This window comes from Lissotriton helveticus, chromosome 5_1 (genome assembly GCF_964261635.1).
Source record: "Lissotriton helveticus chromosome 5_1, aLisHel1.1, whole genome shotgun sequence".
Taxonomy (NCBI): domain Eukaryota; kingdom Metazoa; phylum Chordata; class Amphibia; order Caudata; family Salamandridae; genus Lissotriton; species Lissotriton helveticus.
This window is the reverse complement of record NC_136065.1, coordinates 582,366,075-582,387,092: the sequence shown is the minus strand read 5'-3', so window position 1 is coordinate 582,387,092 and position 21,018 is coordinate 582,366,075. Positions and strand designations below refer to the sequence as shown.

The following is a 21,018-nucleotide window of genomic DNA, read 5'->3' as shown; positions in this document are numbered from 1 at the left end:
CTAACTTATGAGGATACTGTATCTGCGATTGTGGCCTCTTTGACTGGACATACAATTAGGCATGGCAAGCGTAGAGGATATTTAGCCTTAAAGCATCCAGACTGTGTAACATCAAGCTTAAATGATTTGATCAGACTGCAATTTTCAAAATATTCTTGGGCCAGACAGAAATAGATCACAAAGTTGAAAAAAGTGCAACAACAACAAAGGGAGAAAATCTGATGTGCAGAAAAAGATATATAACTGGGTGGATATTCAAATTGCAGTAAAACGCAAATATAGTAAAGAGTTCTGGAGGATAGTAGCAGAAGAAATGGGCACAAGGAAACCTCTCCAATCTTCTCTAGTATCTCCTTCCTAGTGGAAAATTATCTACTTGAGCTTTACAAACCAAACTCTCACAATTTGGTAAAACCAATGCAATCTTTGATCAGAAAGGAGGAAAAGTTCCAAGCCGATTTAGCCCCAACTCTGAAACAAATAGCCCATCACATAAAGGCCGCAAGATCATCTGCAGCAATAGGCCCAGATAAAATCCTGAGAAAAGTCCTTCAAAGTAATCCCGAAGATTGGAGCAAATTTTTTTCCCCCTAATTCTCCCACTGTTTTTGCACAGGGAGATTTCCAAAATCATGGTTGGGGAGTATTGTGGTCCCTATCTTAAAAAAGGCTCACAGATGATGCGTAATAAATATCGACAGATAGCCCTATTGGACGCTACCGAAAAGACCTTTGCAGTGTGCGTGTTGGATCACCTGAAAGACTGGGCATTTTCTACAGGATTGATACCCATGACCCAGGCGGGTTTTTGTTTTGGCCAAAGCAGTCTGTAACGGACAATATTGCAGCCCTGCAAATAGTAATAGATAAATATGTAGTATCAAAGCAGCAGGTTGTATACTGTGTTTTTGTCAGTTTTACCACTGCCTTTGATCGTGCAGATAGGCCAACACTCTTAACTAAGTTAGTGAAGCTTGGCATGCCTAACAATCTACTCACTATAATTATATCATTACACTCTGGAACATGGTGTAGAGTCCAAATGGGTGAAAAAAAGGGAATAACAAGTTTAATCCCTACGAGGAATGGATTGAAGCAAGGCTGTGTTTTAGCCCCAATATTATTTTTCCTTTATATAAGTGACCCCCCAGAGTGTTTTCCAATAATTAATAATATCCCGCCAAAATAGATTCTAGTGACATACACATTTTAATGTACGCTGTTGATGTAGTAATTTTAGATCTCACTCCCATTGGCCTACAAAGAAACTTAAATGCTTTAAATCGTTATGCTAAAGAAAATGTCTTTATTCCAAATATTTCTAAAACAAAAGTAATTCCCTTTAGAGGGCGAAAGCAATATCTCCACTTTAATTGGACATTAGACAATAAATCCATGGAGATTGCTAAAGAATATACTTATTTGGTGCGAATCTTTGCTCAGACATTATGAAATTCCTCCCATTTTCAGTACAGTCTTAAGGCTGAAGCTCATGTCAGCGCACTACAGAGATTTTACTCTTCCTCTGGAAATAGACACTTTTCAGTCTTGCTTGAGGTCTTTCGCTCAAAAATACCACCAATTTTAACATATGCCTTACAATATATTTTACTTGACATCCATTAAATGTAAGAGAAGGGATTTTATTACGTAAACTGTTAAGAGTTAATCAGTCTGTCCCTGTCCAAGCAATACACTTAGAGTTATACTTAGTTAGTGCCTACGCAAAAGCCACCACAAATATAGGGGTCGATTAGGATTGCGGTGAATCCGCATCCTCCGGGCCGGCGGAAGCCACCGCCGGCCCGGATGATGCGGATTCACCGCTGCGGCACATTAAAAGACCCCCCGCCACATTAGGAGGGCTGGGGGGTCATCGGCGGACGGGCAGACCGTCCGCCCCCTTTCCGCCGCGGTCGCCTTCCGACCGTGGCGGAAAAGCTCTAATATGGTGGCGGTGTCTATCAGACACCGCCAGCCATATTAGGATGTGCATCAGGACATGCCTTTCCGTGGCGGCAGGCATACGGTCTTTTCTTTGGGGGCCCGTTACGGGCCCCCAGGGTGAAGGGGGGGTGGGGGGTGCACATGGGGGGTACCTATGGTACCCCCCTGCATTTGCATGCACAAAGCGGCAGGTACCGCGCGGTGCCTGCCGCTTTGTGCATGCAAATGCAAAGCATGCATTTTTCACCTTGCGGCGGGTGCTGCTTCAAGCATCACCCGCCGCAAGGTTAAAGATACGGTAGGTTAAAGATACGGGATGTGACCGCCAGGGCGGTCACATCCTAATTGCATTGGAGGGACCGCCGCTGCCCCTGCGGACGGTCCCTCCACCTCTGGGGCGGCGGACGGACGCAGGTCCGTCCGCCATCCTAATAGGCCTCATACTTCGCTGGGCCCATAATCTTTTACATGCAGACCTAGGGTCCTTAAGTTATATGATTGGAGACTTTCAGAAATGAGTCCTCGCATCATACTTTTAAAAAGAATCTTAGTATTGCACTAGCCCAGTCCTGTTGCGCGATAGCACTTTTGAATTCCTGGACTCCTGCACACTTGAAGCTTTTCCTAAAGAACTTGACTCTAAGAATACGTTATGATCTGGACATAGAACATTGTTCACAGCTTAAATACTTTGCACACTTCGTAAATAACCCAGAATACAAAACTCTGCAATATTATATACGCTTTTCTTAAGAACACAGGGTCCGGCGCGCCGTAATTCTAATCAGGTTGGGGATTCTTCCACTACAGACCCAGACTTTTAAATGGGATAAATCGGAAAGCACCACAGAAATTTGTGATTAATGTAAAAGAGGAGTGCAAGACTTTATAAATGTGTTGTTAGTTTGTCTAAATCCGATTTTGGTAGTGGCACAGCAGCGGTATATGAAGCCTATTTGTTTTAGAAACAATCTCTGCTCTGCACAAAGTTTAATCAAGTTTTGTAAATCACTGTCTGATGAATTTGCTTGCAACAATCTGTCAATCAATCAATCGGGTGTTTGTTAAGTGCGACTACTCACCCGTAAGGGTCTCAAGGCGCTGAGGGGTTGCATGTTCCAGTCCATCAAGGAGGGGGGTCTGTCGAAGAGCCAGATTTGGAGGTTTCTTGCGAAGATGGGGAGCGATGTTGGCTGTCTGAGGTGGAGCAAAAGGTCGTTCGAGGCTCTGGTCGCACGGAAGGAGAAGGAGCTGCCTCCCGATCTGGTATTTCTGGTGTGGAGGATTACAGCGAAGGAGAGCTGGGCTGATCGTAGGGTTCTTTGGGGTGCGTGGAATTTGAGTCGGTTGTTCAGGTATGATGGCCCGGTGTGGTGGAGGGCCTTGTGAGCGTGGGTTAGCATATTGAAGGTGACTCTAGCTTCGATGGGAAGCCAGTGGAGTGTGTGCAGGTGCTGGGAGATGTGGCAGTGTCTTGGCAGGTTGAGGACCAGTCTTGCGGCGGCATTTTGGATGTTCTGCAGCTTGCGATTGAGGTTTTTGTTTATTCCGGCATTGAGTGCGTTGTCGTTGTCAAGCCTGCTGGTGACCAGGACGTGAGTGTCTGTGTTTGAGGGGGATCCATTTGAAGGTCTTACGTAGGAGGCGGAGGATGTGGAAGCAGGAGGATGAGACAGAGTTGATCTGGCAGTCCATTTTGGGCTCTGAGTCCAGGATGATTCCCAGGTTGTGTGCGTGGTCCTTGGTGATGGGCGGGCTTCCGAGGGCAGGGGGCCACCAGGTGTTGTTCCAGGCGTTGGGGTTTGGGCCCATGATGAGTACTTCAGTTCTGTTGGTGTTTAGTTGTAATCATTAAGAAAATGGGGCAAACCCAAAACTGGTCAGAGGACCTGGGTATTGAATGATATAGAAAAAATGGTCCTAGACACAATTCATTAAACAACAATGAATGCACAACTCCTATTAGATCTGCGTTAATCCATGGGACTTTATCCTGCAATGTAAAAGAAAAGAGCAACAGAAAAAGCCAAATTCATTTGTAGTCTTAATAATGCTGCCCAAAGTAATAATCGTGAACACCAATGTTAACAAAGCAACAAACAAGGCTGCCAATTTATTTCACATTCCTATATACAAAGATATTTAAAAATCCCAAAAGTTGGGAGGAAAAACTGCCAGGTGCAGTAAAGAGTGTAAAAGTATGTGCTCAAGTGAAAAGAAAAAAGTAAGTAAATAGAGTAATCCAATATTTTGAAATGTAACTAAGGTTCTATTCACTTAGTATATTGCGCCTGCCCCACGCATTTTAATCATACTCTCAGTCTACAGTTCTTCAATGGTGGAGAGGGGAATGAGAAGGGGGTACAGACATCAAAATGGGGGGGGACATTGTCGACGTTTCGACCCTATTGCTGTAGAGGGAGGATCAACACCTCAGCTGCGGGTCTTCTTCAGGACGGGGAGGGGGACCTAGATTGCAAAGAGATAACGCCCCAGCAAATGAGGTTGGCTACCAATAAATGATTAATTCAATTATTCCAAAGCTTAGAAACAAGGGAGTATCACTCAGCCCTTAGTGTAGAAATCACACGCGGAAGACGTATTCCTAATCGCAATCAATGATAATAGTTGCACCACAAAATACTGCATAAAGTTATTCAGCAGCCACACAATATGTCCATGGTGTAGCTCTAGCAAGACCTCCAAGGCTAACGCTCCTCTAAGTCAACTGGGATCAACACACCTGGTGTTTAGTTATAGGCAGCTGTTTTTCATCCATTTGGCATCGGCTTCCATGTCTTCACGAAAGTGGTGTCTGGCGGTGTTGGGTTTGTTGGATAGGGAGAGGATGAGTCGGGTGTCGTCTGCGAAGGACACAATGTTGAGTTTGTAGGTTCTGACGATGGGGGCGAGTTGAGCCATGTAGACGTGGAAAAGCGTAGGGCTGAGGGAAGACCCCTGGGAGACTCCGCATGTGGTAGGTGTATGGTCCGAGAGGAAAGGGGAGGTGTGGGGGGGGGTGTCTGACCCGCTGCGTTCTGCCCGAGAGGAAGGAGTAGATCCAGTCAAGGGCCTTGTCTTGGATCCCTGCGTCGTGGAGTCTGCGTATTAGGGTGCAGTGAGAGACTGTGTTGAACGCAGCGGAGAGGTGGAAGAGGATAAGGGCTGCTATTTCTCTTTTGTCCAGGAAGGTACGGATGTCGTCTGTTGCGGCGAGGAGGGCGGTTTCAGTACTGTGTTTTTTTCTGAAGCCGGATCGGGAGGAGTCGAGGATGTTGTGCTCTTCGATGAATGTGGCGAGTTGGCTGTTGATGGCTTTCTCGATGACTTTTGCTGGGAACGAGAGCAGGGCGATGGGTCTGTAGTTTTTGAGGTTGGCGGGGTCCGCCGAGGGTTTCTTCAGGAGGGGGTTCTCACCGTGTTTCCAGTCATCAGGGAATGAGACGGTTGCCAGGGAGCGGTTGATGGTGTGGCAAAGCATGGGTGCGATGGTGTCGGCGGCTCTGTTGAAAATGTGGTAGGGCGGCCATGTCCTTCATGGTCTAATTTGCATATTTGTTTATGCTTTTAGACGCCCAAATCTGGCTAGAGGCATGACTGACATGTTACAAAAGTGTAGTGGGGGCTGGAGTAGTGCACATTCACAAACAACTACAAATACAAAATTAACTACCAATGAAGAAAACACTTTTGCTTAAAAAAAAACCAAGACTGGTTGGCTTCACCAATGCTTGTTTGCAATTAACTTTATGTTCATTCAGTACAGGACACGTCACTAAATGTAATATCATGCGGTTGATGTGGAATGCAAATACACTCAATAGATGTACAGAGATGATGTCAAGCAGCATATACCTACCCAACTCATTGGAGCATCCTTTGCTCCGGTTGCCCTGCTGAAGATAGCTGCTGTAAGGGGACTGCAGGATCCGCAGCCGGAATCGGTCCACATACTCCTGCTCTTCTTTCTGGGTGTGAGCAGAGAGAACCTCCTTAGTGAGCCCCACCTGCTTGAACTCCTCTGGGGCTACCACAGAAGCAGTGAGCGAGCGCATCTCAATCTGCTCAATGCCTAAATTGACATCCTCCAAGGCCGTCACCTCTGAAAAAAGAGGCAGGAAAGGAAAACTGTAAGGCCTGTAGGTTATTGTAGCTTAAGTCAGAGCATCATTTCTTTCAATATTTAAGCAAAAGTATTGAAACTGGAAACAGTCTTCATCACCATTTACTAAGTCACTGTTCTTATCAGTGAAGATTACAGAGAGCATTGGAAAATCAAGACATTACAAATCCCCGATTAAACCCCCACAAATAGCCTCCTTAAGGGTCACACTGTTTTACCAATGAGGCTGGTAGCAGAAGTTACTAGCCCCACTGAGTTAGTGATAACTGCAATTCTGGAGTATTTCACCCACTGACTTTTGTTTCCCAAGCATGTGAGTATTTCTGCGGAACCCCTCCAAGTTGTTGATGCCCTTAGTATTAAAAAGTCTGAGGTTTGGAATACAGGGCCATTGATCACCTGATATACATTAGTCCACAAAGTGGTTGGATTTTAGATGGAAAAAGGTATTTAAAGGATCACTGAGCTTTCTCTGATTACACCCACCACCCAACCAGCTCCACCAATTGGTGTACAGGGACACAGCATCGTGCTGCCAACATGGCCAAGCCGCTTAGTCCTTATTATATTTACAATTTGTGAAGCTATCTCTCAATCTCCTTCACCCATCACACCACCTGCCACTGCATCCCATAACATGATGACCAAACCTCAGTGATCGTCAAGTCCGACATGAATACAATTTCCATATAGGCTCAAAACAAAAACAACACAATCTCAACAACAACCCCTACATGGTGTAGCTTGATATCCGTGTGGGTAAGCGCTTCATCGCCCCACAGAGGGGTGCAAAGGGCTATACAAATGCAATATTGCTTGGTTGTGTTGTTCTCGACCTAACCATAGTCAATTATACTGCTCTTGTGATCACGGTCCCGATATTAGTGGCATCTACACTGCAGTAGCACCATGTGTTTGAATAAAAATAAAGCAGAATAACAGATTTTGGCCAGGCAGTTGCAGGTAGGCATAAGGGAGCACCAGGACAATCACAGTGGCCAAACCCCAATGTGCCAACATTGCCCCTCTGCAAGCTCACACCGAAGGCTTCACATGACTCAAGTGAAGTCCAGAGCATGGCTGTAGGTAGACTTTCATAGGAGATCATACAGGAGGAGGTTTACATTTTTCTTTACAGTCTAGGGCAAGAGTGGAAGTTAAGATCTGCTGCCTGTAGTGTGCTGTGAAAGAGCTTGCAGAGCGGTGTAATGTTGCTAAATTTTCAAATTGTCTCTTGCAGCAAACGTTTTGAAAAATCGTTACCATAACTATGCAAGCACTTTCACAGCACTTTGTAACTAGTCTTCATTATAAGCCCATCCACAAAACAGCCATAGCACATCTCTGGGCAATACACCGCCATTTCACGAGGGGCAGATAGGTAGGCTTAGTAAAGAATTACATAATTAGACTAGATTCGCTTTTGACACAAGGATCCACGAGGAACTTGATCTTAGCTAGAACTGGCCCCTGATTCAAGCCTGGCTGCAACCTTCAGTGACTCGCCTAACTCCAAAAAGAGGCCTCATATGAACAGTAGTTTTTGCGGTATTGAAGTTATGTCCACAACCAGGTCTGGGGAGCCGTCACTGGTTACAGAGTGATAGCTAAATTTGTTTTACAGCTGACACCAACAGTTTCTAAACACCTATAACTAGTGAGCACTGGGGAAGTCTCATCCATACTGAACAATCAGGCTGTTGGCCATTGGCTGACATTACTGGATGATCAAATAGAAGGAAAAAATCTCCTCATTGCCTAGATAAATAGGAGTGAACAAAGCAAGACTTTAGCTGAAGGGGATCCTTGAAATACACTTTCAAAAAAATATTTTACATGATAAAAGTCTCTGAAAAAGACGAGTAACTACAAAAGGAAGAGTGAAGAAAAGTTGTTATTATTTGTACGTACCAGTGACCAACAGATTACATATAAATCTCTGCAGTGAGCGCATTATCCACTTGAGCTAATTTACCAGTAATGTACTCTGAAACTTCTTGTATTACTTGTATCATTTGCCTTATCCCATTAACTTAGCGCCGTAGGGAGGTTGAGGAAAATGATATTTTGCCTGACCAAATATGTCCACTACATATACCCTATGTTACATGTCATGTGCATGTCACCCATGCATATTTCCCGTAGTGGCCTGAATCACTAGGCCTCTGCAATCATGTCCTGCAAGTCAAGTCATCAAGTCTCCCAAACGTTAAGCTAAAATGAAGGCCCATGTATTTGCATTTTGCATTGTGCTCTTTTAAATAAATATCGTACTGGTTGAGCCTGAAACCACTTTCTGAATTAATGTTTACATGACTCTTGGCATACTGAGCTGCAGTCACGTCAGCAAGAAGTCTGCCAAGACAGTATTATGAATAACAGTTATCTGAGGAAAAGTACACAGAACCCGTCCGAGGGAGATAGGCCTAGCCATTCTGTCTCCATTTAAGTAAATCACAGTACTTGCACCCATAGAAAGCTCATGCAACGAATAAATATGCCCTCTCTGTCTTTTAGTGACGAACAACCTTTGCTTCTTTTGCTTGCTGACTCTAGATATCAGTTGTACTAGATGTGCTGGTCGCCTTGACATAAAAGATCTCTCTGCTAGGTTGAAAGTCAGCCTCCTCCCAGTTACACGTCAATTGCACGTCATGCTCAAAGTTGCACAATTAGGGCACAGTTTGAGCTGGTCATGCCAACTCCTCCTCTAAGTACCCACCCACCTATGACACCTACCTATCACACACCTATGACTCATCAAAGTACACACCCTCATGCACGCCCACATGCTCTTATCTCATTTTCTGTCTTGCGCCTGCTCCTATGTACAAGGAGTGAAAAGTATATAATATAATGTTTTGTTATTAAATGTTAGAAGACTCTTCCTGAACCTCTGTGGTGATGTAACATATTCTCCCTTTGACTCGAGTTATTGGAATAAAGCCCATTTTAACTCAGATACCACGGACTCTGCTTCTCACTTGATGCATGCTAATTGTTAATGCCTAGAAATTCAGCCAGGGTAATATTTTATTTACCACATAATTTGGCTTGTAAATAGCGCCATGTAGTTATGGCTTGTGCAGAACATGTTATCATCAGGTTCCTAGCCATTACGTTAGGCAGGAGAGAGCTGGATCTCTTTCAAGTGCTTAGAGAAAATGTTTTGAAGATGTGCGTATGTGTTATGTGATAACGTGGAGAGATGAGTTCATGACTTTCCCATGTACTGCAGTCATTGGGGAATGATTGTGCTTCGGCTGCCAAAGAGTTAATATCTTTAATTGAGAAGGCAGTATTTGTTTTAACAAGGTGTTGAGGAATTTTGGCGGTTTTTTTTTGGTGTTTGCGGGGGGGCGTGTTTTTGAGCGGAAATTCGTACCCGTTCCAGTGGAGGGATTTGGTTGCTTTTTGGTGAGGATTTAGGGAATAGCTTGGACTACTGTGATGCAAAATTTGAAAAGGATCTGAGCTGTGGAAGTGGTGGAAAAAAGCATGTTTTGTGTGGAGGTGCGATTTGCCATGTTATCCTATGGGCGTATTCAGTTTGCAGATTGAATGGTAAATGCCTTGGAACGCTTGATTTAATGTGTTTGGCTCAGAGGTCGGTATAGTTGTAAATAGACCAGTCGAATTGAGATAAAGGTTTGCACAAAGAGTGCTTCAATGTTTTCACGGTTGGAAAGAAAATATGAAACAGACCCATTAGAGAATGTGCTTTAAATTAGTGTAATGCAACAGTGTTTTTTGTTTAAATAGGAATGTTTCTACAGAATATTTTTCCCAATGCAAGCTGCCCTTTAGAATAGCGTGTGAATGTTATCCCACTCACTTAGGAAAGTGGCTATTTGTAAATTAATGAACATGGCCCTTTTTGATAGCTATAATACACTACCATCTTAATGCATTGCTATGTGTCCCCTACATTAGTTCAATTTGCATTCATTTAGTTTCAAGGCTCACCTATGTACTTTGACAGGCTTCTGATAGAAAGGTATAATGTTGCACGGTAAAAGCAGTGTTCATTAAACAAGACTTGGAAAATAGGGTTTATTATGTCAGTTAGGCTGCAATGCTTACACAGATGGTTACAGATAAACATTTAGTGGAGACACTTCAATTGATGTATGCAGAGAACAGTCCCAACCCAACAGTCCATGATAATTCGTTTCTTTTTCTCAAATGCAAAATGCATAGCCTTGTGTGCAGAAGCACATTGTCCCATATTTGTGTGTTAATTTGCATGCTAAACAAATGCCCATGTTTCAAATGTCTTGCCTTCTAGCTGAATTAGTTAGACACAAGTGTTTTTTAGAAAGTGGAGCTTTTAAGTAGCAGTACAGAATTATTTTAAAATGCTAGCATGTCACTTAGTTACAAAAAAAAATGTATGTCTTTATTAATTTACTATTTACCACGTTTTAAATTTTGCTTCAGTTAAAGTTAGAAAAGCTCTGGACTGGGAACAGATATGTTTTGAAGTACAAGGAATGTGTTTTTGACCTTGAGACACAGTCCGAGACCGAGATGGCCTGGCTCCCAGTAAATGTTTATGTAAAGGGAGGGCTTTTTCTCTCTTGGAGTGCCTGTCTGTTGATATTGGCCATCCTCCAATTCCTTTCCGCGGACGATTATTGGCTGTTCTCCAGCTAAGTCAGGCTTCCTTCGCAAGCAGAATAAAAATACTTGACGAGCCACGGAGAAAATGTTTATGTGAAGGGAGGGCTACTGCTCAGACTTACACTAGCTTCCTTCGCCTGTAGAGGGTGGAAGCTTGCATTCCAACCAAGCCCACTCTTTAAGAAACTTGGCAGACGCTTGACTCTTCCAATGAGCTCAGCGTTGGCAGCGACCCAATTTTAGAGAAGCAGAGACGAGTGAGAGGCTTGTCTCCTCTTAGTGATGTTTGACACTGAGCCAGCTCCTGGCTCTGAGGGGAGGGGTAGGTGAGCAAGGAGTGAGTTCGTAGCGAAGTTACCTCCCCAGCCCCTCTGACTTGTGTACAGAAAAAGTGTTCTTCATTACAGTCAACACTAAAAGCTTCATTGACTTCAGATAAAGTCACGCTTGCAAATGGATAGTTATTCCCCCAATAGTGTAAACAGAATAATTGGCAGGAGTCTTGCTCTTGCGATGGGTTCAGCATCTGGCAGTCATTCGATTGTAGATCTCAGTGTAGCCCGGCTTGGAATTGATTCAAAACTCCGAGCGCAAACATAATTCTAGAGGGAGGGGCTGTTTCTCACAGAGGCTCCAGCCTTCTGTCTATGACAAGATTACTTTGGTTTTATTCAAATACATTTAGAGAACATATTGTAGGTAGTATGGTCATACTATTACCAGGATTTAGAGTAGGATTTATTGTAAAACTGCTGAGGTTTTGGATAGAGGTTCCCCAATATAAAATAGTGCTTTTGAATTGAGAATTCATTTTTATTTATTTATTTATTTTTATATAATTATTTTTGCTAGATTGATGACAGTGATCCCTAGCATTTACAGTCAGACACTACAGACAGCTAGACAGTGTTTACATGCCTACCAACACAAACGACATTCTAATTGCAGCAGGATCAGAACCAGACTGTGACATTGCATCTCTGACAGTCTTGTACTTTCTGTGTAAAGCAAGTGGTGTACAACACTTGCTTTCCAAGGAGGGTACACCAGGTATACAGCTATCACGCTAGACAGCTAACACAAGAACCATACAGCTCATTACTAACCTTTCACAGCCCAGGACACAAAAGGAAGTACGTGCCTTTATTGGCCCCACTTCTTACTGTAGGCAATGGATTCCCCAGTATGCATATCTAGCCAACCCACTCATACAGTTAACTACACAGGAGGCAGCCATTTTGACTGTTCTCCCTAGGACACAAGAACACACCTTGGCATTTGAGGAATTAAAAAGAGCATTATGTCACGCGCCAGCTTTAGCGACTCCATGTCACAGTAAACATTTTATGCTTTTTTTATTTTTACATTGACTGTAGCGAGACTGACAGGATATGAACTGACATTATTTCAACCACACATAGAGATCAGACGTTGTAACATTCTGAATCCTGCAACGCTTTTGCCCTCAAGTACAGTAAATGCACCGCCACATGACTGTGTGGAGGTTGTGAATATAGTGACAAAACCAAGACAAGACCTGTTAAGTCATAGAGACACAGAAAATAGACACCCTGTCAGCACAACCAGCAGAGCTCATCGCTCTGACACAAGCCTGCATAAGAGCCAAGCACTTGAAAGTAAACATTTATACTGACTCACAATACGCTTTTGACGTTGTTCATGATTTCGGGGTTCTGAGGAGAAAGAGAGAGGTTTCTTGAGACCTCCCATGGGACCAAGATTCAGCACAGCCAGCTTATTCAGGCCCTGTTAGAAGCCATACCTTTACCTACAGCCAATTCTATCCTGAAATATAAAGCTCATACCAAAGTTACAGACACCATTTCCCAGGGTAATGACCTGGCAGACCGAACAGCTCAGACAGCACAGACTGAACAAGGAGGGGTCCAGATTAACCAAAGTTAGATGACTAGGGGAAAAGGTACATTGTTTTCTTCTCAGCACATAGTCCAACACACTTGGGAGAGAAGGCAATGCTAGACTGCTTACAGAACATTTGGTTTAACAAGCAGCAAACATGTATGATCTATTGCCAGTTCAATCCAGGTAAAGGCATTCCGGTGGAACAAGGCGGATTTCATCCTCCTGACCACCCTTTTGAAGTTCTCCTGACGGATTATATCCAAATGGACAGATGTAGAGGTTTAACAAGTATGTCCTAGTAGTTGTGTGTGCACTGTCTAGATGGACAGAAGCATATCCAGTTCCAGATTATACTGCTGTTACAACAGCCAGATAATTAGTGCGCAGTACTTCCCCAGATATGAACTACCTCATGTGATCTATTCAGATAACGATCAGCCATTCTCCTCTGAACTAATGAAACAAGTGTCCCTTCTGTTAGGTTATACATGGAAATTCCATTGTGTCAGACACCCAGAAGCAGTAGGCCTTGTAGAAAGACATAATCAGACCCTCAAGACAAAAATTGCTAAGATCTGTACAGAAATAGGCGTGGATTGGATGGTGGCCTTGCCGGTTGCCCTCTTTTACATGCGTATGGGAGCTCATTCCAGAACAGGCCTATCTCCTTATGGAGTATATATGTGGGGTACGCCTATGCCAAAGAAAACTAACTGATGTTGACAGTAACATGCTGACAGATTACCTGGCTTCCTTGATTTCTGCACTACTCTCTTGTTGTTCACAGGTTGCTGGCGCCTTCCCTGACAACACCCAGGTCAAGGAACATGCCATAGCACCAGAGGATTCTATACTTGTGTCCAGAATTTTTGATCGTTCAAGTCCCCTTGAGCCACGTTGGAAGACGCCGAAGTTGGTGGAAGGACGTAAAGGCCGAACTCACCTTCATCACTATTTGGAACTTTGGAACTTTGGAACTTTGGAACTTTGAAACTTTTAATAAAGAAGACCTTTGCTAGAAAATACCCCTCAGCAATAGGTCTAGATTAAGAACTAGCAAGTCAGACGTAGTTTAATTGTTTAAGCCCACCCGGTGGTGAATCGGTTAGACTCGATTCTGACATGCATAAGATCACAAACAAGAATAGTAATAACGAGAATAGTAGGAAGAGAGATAAGAAGGAAAAATACTGCAAGAGATTACGCAGTAGATGTATAGTTCCCTTAATCATCCGTTTTATTCTGTGCATTGTTATAATTGGTGTCAGTTTATTGCTACATGTTTTCTTTCCCATTTCCTCACATATACACTCTTCCAGTAACAGCACCGCAGAGCACACATTTAGTGACCTGCCTCCCCATGAACTGTCATATCGACTTGCACTGCGTAACAATACATTTATTCGAATGTTACACCATTCTCATCAGACCAGCAATGCGACCGATTGCTGGGTATGTGGCCAAATGCCACCTTATCAAGAGACGAAGGGAGTCTTGCCCTTCTACCCTTTACCGTTCTCACACAATGGTTCGTGTGGAGCATGGTTTGCTCTAATGACCTCAATAGATAGAAGGTACATAGCTTATCCAGGTGGCTGGATATACGGAAACCTGAATAAAGTAATGAATGAAGCATGCTTTCCAGACAAAGACGGATTCCCCCAAAGAAAAGGAACAGATTTAGAGAATGAAGAGTACGAACAGGGAAATGCATCTGTTAATTTTATAATGTTAAATGTTCAGTCCAAGCAAAACACAGGTCCACCGTTTATATCAGTCCTGCCAGCAAAAGGTGATTTATGTGTTAGTAAGAAAGGCTCAGTACATATGGGACACAGCAAGTGTAACACTGTAGTAGAGTTTGATGATAACGGACTATCTTCTTTCAAAACATCACGCCATACCTATTTCATTTGCGGTCATACAGCCTACGTACATCTGCCCTTAGACTGGGGTGGGACTTGTTATATAGCATTCTTATTGCCACCCGTTTTTCTAGCCCCATCAAATTATCATAGAGATTCACGACTAGAACATGTTAGACAAAAGAGAGAGACAGATTCTGCAGGGATCGATCAGACTGAAACAGCTTGGGAGCAATATACAGATTTCAACAGAGGATTCTTTTTCTTCATAGGTCCCATCCAAAACAGTAAACTGATACGCAGGTTAACAAGGACTCTTGAAACACAGGTAAATATAACTGCATCTGCCCTGGCGAACTTAACCCAGGAACAGTCTGCTATTAGACTTGTCGTTCTTCAAAACCGCCTCGTTCTAGACGTCATCTTGGCGGATAGGGGCGGAGCTTGTAGAGTGATCCAATCTAGTTGTTGCATTTTCATCCCAGATAATGCACCATCTGTGTACGAAGCAATAACAAGGCTCCACAAGATTGCTCATTCCATACATCAAGACCCAGGCACATGGACTTGGTCCAGTTGGTTCTGGGGTGTAATATCTGCATGGGGATGGAAAGTTATGTCCTTCCTAGGAATGGCCCTGCTTATGGTATTTGGTTGCTGTCTCTGTCTGCAGTGTGGTCCGGCGATTTGCGGCCTGTGTGCCACTGCCTGTATTCCCCATCCACGTAAACAAAGAGTTAAAGATGAACAAATGATTCTGTATGATGAACTATACGGTCTCATGATTATAGATGTATCCTAAAGGGTTATGTAGGGGACAAGGAGGGAATGAGGAAAATGATATTTTGCCTGACCAAATATGTCCACTGCATATACCCTATGTTACATGTCATGTGCATGTCACCCATGCATATTTCCCGTAGTGGCCTGAATCACTAGGCCTCTGCAATCATGTCCTGCAAGTCAAGTCATCAAGTCTCCCAAACGTTAAGCTAAAATGAAGGCCCATGTATTTGCATTTTGCATTGTGCTCTTTTAAATAAATATCGTACTGGTTGAGCCTGAAACCACTTTCTGAATTAATGTTTACATGACTCTTGGCATACTGAGCTGCAGTCACGTCAGCAAGAAGTCTGCCAAGACAGTATTATGAATAACAGTTATCTGAGGAAAAGTACACAGAACCCGTCCGAGGGAGATAGGCCTAGCCATTCTGTCTCCATTTAAGTAAATCACAGTACTTGCACCCATAGAAAGCTCATGCAACAAATAAATATGCCCTCTCTGTCTTTTAGTGACGAACAACCTTTGCTTCTTTTGCTTGATGACTGTAGATATCAGTTGTACTAGATGTGCTGGTCGCCTTGACATAAAAGATCTCTCTGCTAGGTTGAAAGTCAGCCTCCTCCCAGTTACACGTCAATTGCACGTCATGCTCAAAGTTGCACAATTAGGGCACAGTTCGAGCTGGTCATGCCAACTCCTCCTCTAAGTACCCACCCACCTATGACACCTACCTATCACACACCTATGACTCATCAAAGTACACACCCTCATGCACGCCCACATGCTCTTATCTCATTTTCTGTCTTGCGCCTGCTCCTATGTACAAGGAGTGAAAAGTATATAATATAATGTTTTGTTATTAAATGTTAGAAGACTCTTCCTGAACCTCTGTGGTGATGGAACATATTCTCCCTTTGACTCGAGTTATTGGAATAAAGCCCATTTTAACTCAGATACCACGGACTCTGCTTCTCACTTGATGCATGCTAATTGTTAATGCCTAGAAATTCAGCCAGGGTAATATTTTATTTACCACAAGGTGACAACATTTGTACACACCCCAGATACTTAACGCCAACCGTTGCCACTACAAAAAAGATGTTCAGAGCCGCCACTAACAGCCATGTCTTTAACCCCTTCCATGCTTATGACGAGCTCTGCTCGTCATAATGGCCGCAGCCCTTCCACGCGCAATTTATTCCCCGCCTGTGCGGGAGAATCAATCAGTGGGCTGACTCGTGACGAGCCCAGCTCGTCATGAGCACAGCTCCACTGTGCCTCATAACGAGCGGGGTCGTCAAGAGCACCGCAGCTCCCTTCCTCCCCTCCCGTGGGGGAATTACCCCTGCGGCGAAGGGGTTAACGGAGAAAACTGAGAAAAACTGAAAACGGAAACTAAAGAAACCTGCATATCTCCACTTCAAATTCCTAAGTAATGTTTACAAGGCTTGCCTAGTAACACTGGTGTGAGGAACAGCCTCTAATATGCGAAAAGGACATAGAGACCAGGTAAGAATTGATTTGCCAAGATTATGACAATTATCTCTACTCAAGAGATGATAAACCTCGGTCAGGTTATTTTGTAGTTTGCGTGCTCTGAGCGTGGATGTGCGCTGAACACACTTGCATTCGAGTATCTAAATCTTAGACAGCTGGAGAAAATCACAAGTCCCGGATTATATACTATCACGTAACTCCAGGGCACAAGTCACAAAAAAAGAAGTGGTGGGACTAACCAGGTTAGGCAGTATGCAAGTGAAATCATGAGGCGTGTCATCAGAGCGCATGATGTCACGACTCGTGACATTGCACTTGACATCACTGGAAGTGACATCACAAGAAGTGACATCAGATATTAAGACCTCACACATGTTCATCAGGTATATCAGGAGAACATTTAAGCACATTATGAGGTTTAACAAATGAGAATTGGTGCCGGGTTGAGCTATAAAAGTGGTGCAATTCCCATGCAAAATCAGGGCCTCAACTAATACATATATTTTTTTAAACCCTGCCTCAAAGAAATTCACAACAAGGAGAAGCATGGTAGTTTATCTGTAGTGCTTTAATTGGTTGCAAAGTCTACATTTTAAAATATTAGATTAGGTTAAGGCATCTGCTGTAAAGGTGCCCAGTAAATCTCAGGGAATAATAATAATAGTGACATAACCGTGGAGGTGAACGAGTTTGTTGGAGAGATCTGTGTTTTGTGAAGTCCCAGATTTGAATCAAAGTAGTATAAGGTTAATGTGTCTCCTGCAAAGCACACCACCTGCAATTGCAGTGGAGCTGATTTGTTTAGATATGAACAGTGCAAAACGTGATTGTGGTGAAAGTTTAAAGAGTGCGAACTCTAACCAAAACCAAACTTTAATAAAGGTTAGTGTAAGCACACATTAAAAGTGTTTTATGGACAAGCTTGACTTTAAATTTGAGTCAAATTGTCCCCTTAAATGTGTCAAAGGGTCGACATGTTTCTGCTCATTGCAGCCAATTCGGCCGAGCTTTCTTCAGGACCAAAAAAATGAACAAGTGGTGCAAACACTGGGCGGTGTACGCACGCTAAGGCGTACCCTAACCTCTGTGTTAAAACAGGAAAAATGTGAAACTCACGATTTTAAATACCGGATCACCCTGGTATTTCCAGGTGTCCAAATGTGAAATCAGATTTTGCCTCACTTCATGGGACAGGTAGCAGGGGCTCCTTCACATCAGAGAATACTCACTCCAGATGACTCCCCGCGTGTGACCTACGTGGTTCACATCCACCGCCCGAATAGGCCACAGTGAGGTATGAAGGATATGTGACTCCTACACCTTTTAACCCTCACTGTCTCATGTAACTCATCTTGTACAGCGATTTACTCAGGTACAAGATTTATTGTCAATGTATAATGTGTATGTTATGTAAAGAGATATGACACCCTGCATTGGGTTGCATGCATGGCGCTATCAAAGAAATAAAATAGAGCAACTGAAATTGTTATTTGTGTAACTACTGGGACAGTCCAACACACCTGGCATTCTTACAGTGCAATCATCTCTTAAATACAAGGACTGAACAAAGGCAAAAGCATGCCTCTCAAGTACCTGTGAAGAGATAACAAGTTGTGTGCCTTTGTTTCCCCTCTGTGGCATATACACTTAAGTGCAAGGTTCCAGGACGCCTCCAGTCAGGATATTCAAACAAAAGGAGGCCCCTTAACCTTGGCCCAGCTGGAGGTGAAAAAAGGCTCCTTCGCTGCTGTCTGCACGTTGCTGCTGGGAATCAGAAGCAGACAACATGCAGGACCTGCTGACCATATCCAGTGTCTGAAAATTACACCGGGACACGTTCAGCCCATTTCTGTGGGGGCCACCTTCTTGGCAGGGGGTGGGGAGGGGGGGTCCACGCTGTGCAGAGTGGGTGGACGCCGTGTACCCCCCAACTCGTAGAACTGCATAACTCCCATTCTTTAGCTTCAGGTGCAAAACTAGACACAGTGCGCCACCTTCTGCTCCCCGAATGCTGCGCCATCTCTTTTTACTGTACTCAATAGGGCTTACGTCTAACCGCATCGAGTCCCGGATGAGCCCCTGATAATAGCAGTGTGAATCTAGAAAAAAACAAAGTTCATTTTTTTACACAAGTGCGCCTGCCAATATCTTTTCCTCTTCGGACGGTATCACAGTTCAAGAAGCGCGAATAGTCCACGAAGTCAAAAATAACTCTCGTGCTCTCTCACTGACTCCGCCTTGGTTTCTCTCTATCACGGAACTCCTGTACGCTGTGGTGGCCGCTATTTTCCGACATGTCATGAAAGAATTCTCACATTTCCTTTGGAGTTACCACAAAATACAAAGTAGAGCTACAGAAAGGAAAGAATGCAAAGTGCACCTGCTACTTAGCCTCACGTGAGTGGACTATGAGGTGTCGCACACCATTAAGCAATGAGCGCTGGGTCTACTTTAGATAACCCAAAGAAACAATTGAGCTGATTCTTTACAGTGCTGGGGCGCATAGTAGGTAAAATACGTATAGCCAGGGCCTTAAGTGGGCCGGGTCTTGCCGGTGCTGATCCCCAGCAGTTCTCAAAAGCAGGTGCGGAGACGTGACCCTACTGGGCTCTCCGGTTTTGCCCTCACCTTCAGGGTGAAAAACAAATGTTCACTCTGCAGCAGTACCACCCTTCACTGCCTTTGATTTAACTACAAAGACACTTGTTATAGTACTTTCACAGAGTCTTCATTTCAGAATGGAAGCATTTTCAATATTATAAACAACAAAGCCATAGTTTATGCAATAATAACCATTGCAAAAGCAATAGTCCTGCATTGTTGTAGGTGTAATGTTACGTGTTGTATTATATATCTGAATGCAATGACAGAAGCAGCAAAATACCAGTTGGGGGGCACACTATGTTGAGCACAGATTTTTGCTCAGGTGTTTTTAAGCCACAATCTCAATTACATCGACCAGGTCCCTTTTGGAGACCCCACAGTTTTTCATCCCACTTAAAGGCCTGAGTATAGCGAGATAAGATGGCTGAGTGCTAGCCCTCCTGGGCTAAAGGACTAGAGCAGATATCTACTGGAGTGGGCCGGGGCACATTTGCAGAGAACCCACAGGGAGGAGAAGGTAGAGGATGATTTACACTCCAGGGGTGCTATGATACAGGCATTACTGGAGCCAGTGCTTTAAGTGGGGAAAAATAAGTGCAGGGAAGGGGCGGGGATTGGGGTGTGGCTAAGGGCATGGATAGGAGACAAACATTTCGGATTTTCTTGGTGCAACTGTGCACAGTAATACAGCAACTGTTCTGCCATCTGTAGATCATTTTTTTGTCTATGTGCGTACATAAAGATACTTTTAACAGTAACTTTCGCATTTCCTGTGTGCAATTTGACTCTGCACATATGGCATATGAAAGCTATTTTTATTTTCACATTATGCACAATTATGGATACTGTGGTCATTTTGTGAAAGAAACATGCATAATGATGAACCATGATCCCTTTCTAGTTAGGAGATTGACAAATCTTGAATGCAACAGATAAGTTGCCTCACTGTAAGTTAGTATAAGGAGTGATAATTTAGAAGAGGCAAAGAAGCATTACATATGGAGTGGTAGGTTGGAGAACGTTGTTGAGTTCACTCTTCAGTGATATTCAGATTTAGGTCAAGCGATTTGCCCACGTGGGGCACGCAAAGAAGGCCCTGTGAGACTTGGGGGTTCTCCACTGTTGAAGGATGACCAATAGATTTAACTTTCCTTGATTACAGATGTGGCTGTGGCCTCAAGTCGAAGCCCTACTCACTTGCTCAGTTATGCACACAGTCAAGAGCATGGGGACAGAGGCACATACCAACAGGTAGGCATGTGTGTATTGAAGACACAGGGCAATGTGCCATTCAAAGGAGCATAGTACAGGATCAGCTGTTTTGAAGGTTGAAGCTGTGGCACTGTTATTGTCGAGAATAAAAGTCTCTGAAAAAATTATGTTTTCCATTTGTAACTGATATTATAATTGCATCTATATCTTTTATATTTGTTTATAGATCAGCATTTAAATGGGAGCGGCAAAGCGTTTGAGGTGCCTGCATTAAACTAGATTGTTTGCACCCAACAACATTCTTGCAGGACTCGTATTCAAACACTGAACCACTTAAATGTTATTATAGAGTAGCCAGAAGACCAAACATAAAAATAGCCTTTCCTAGAGACTCCCTTGGGGTTGCGCTGCTGCATGGTGTCCACACAGATTTTCCCCTTTCTTTGTTCCTGCTCTCTCTCCTCCTCCTACCCATGA

General features: G+C 43.6%; 1 protein-coding gene across 2 annotated transcripts in view; it reads right to left on the bottom strand.

The window, feature by feature from the left end:
- The window catches only part of PER3 (period circadian regulator 3), a 361,451-nt gene that overhangs the window by 103,509 nt on the left and 236,924 nt on the right, over positions 1-21,018 (bottom strand). For both annotated transcript variants that reach the window (XM_078642926.1, XM_078642925.1), the window contains one exon: positions 5,807-6,049. In XM_078642926.1, the coding sequence (XP_078499052.1) occupies positions 5,807-6,049 (243 nt within the window). The remainder of the gene's footprint in view (positions 1-5,806; positions 6,050-21,018) is intronic.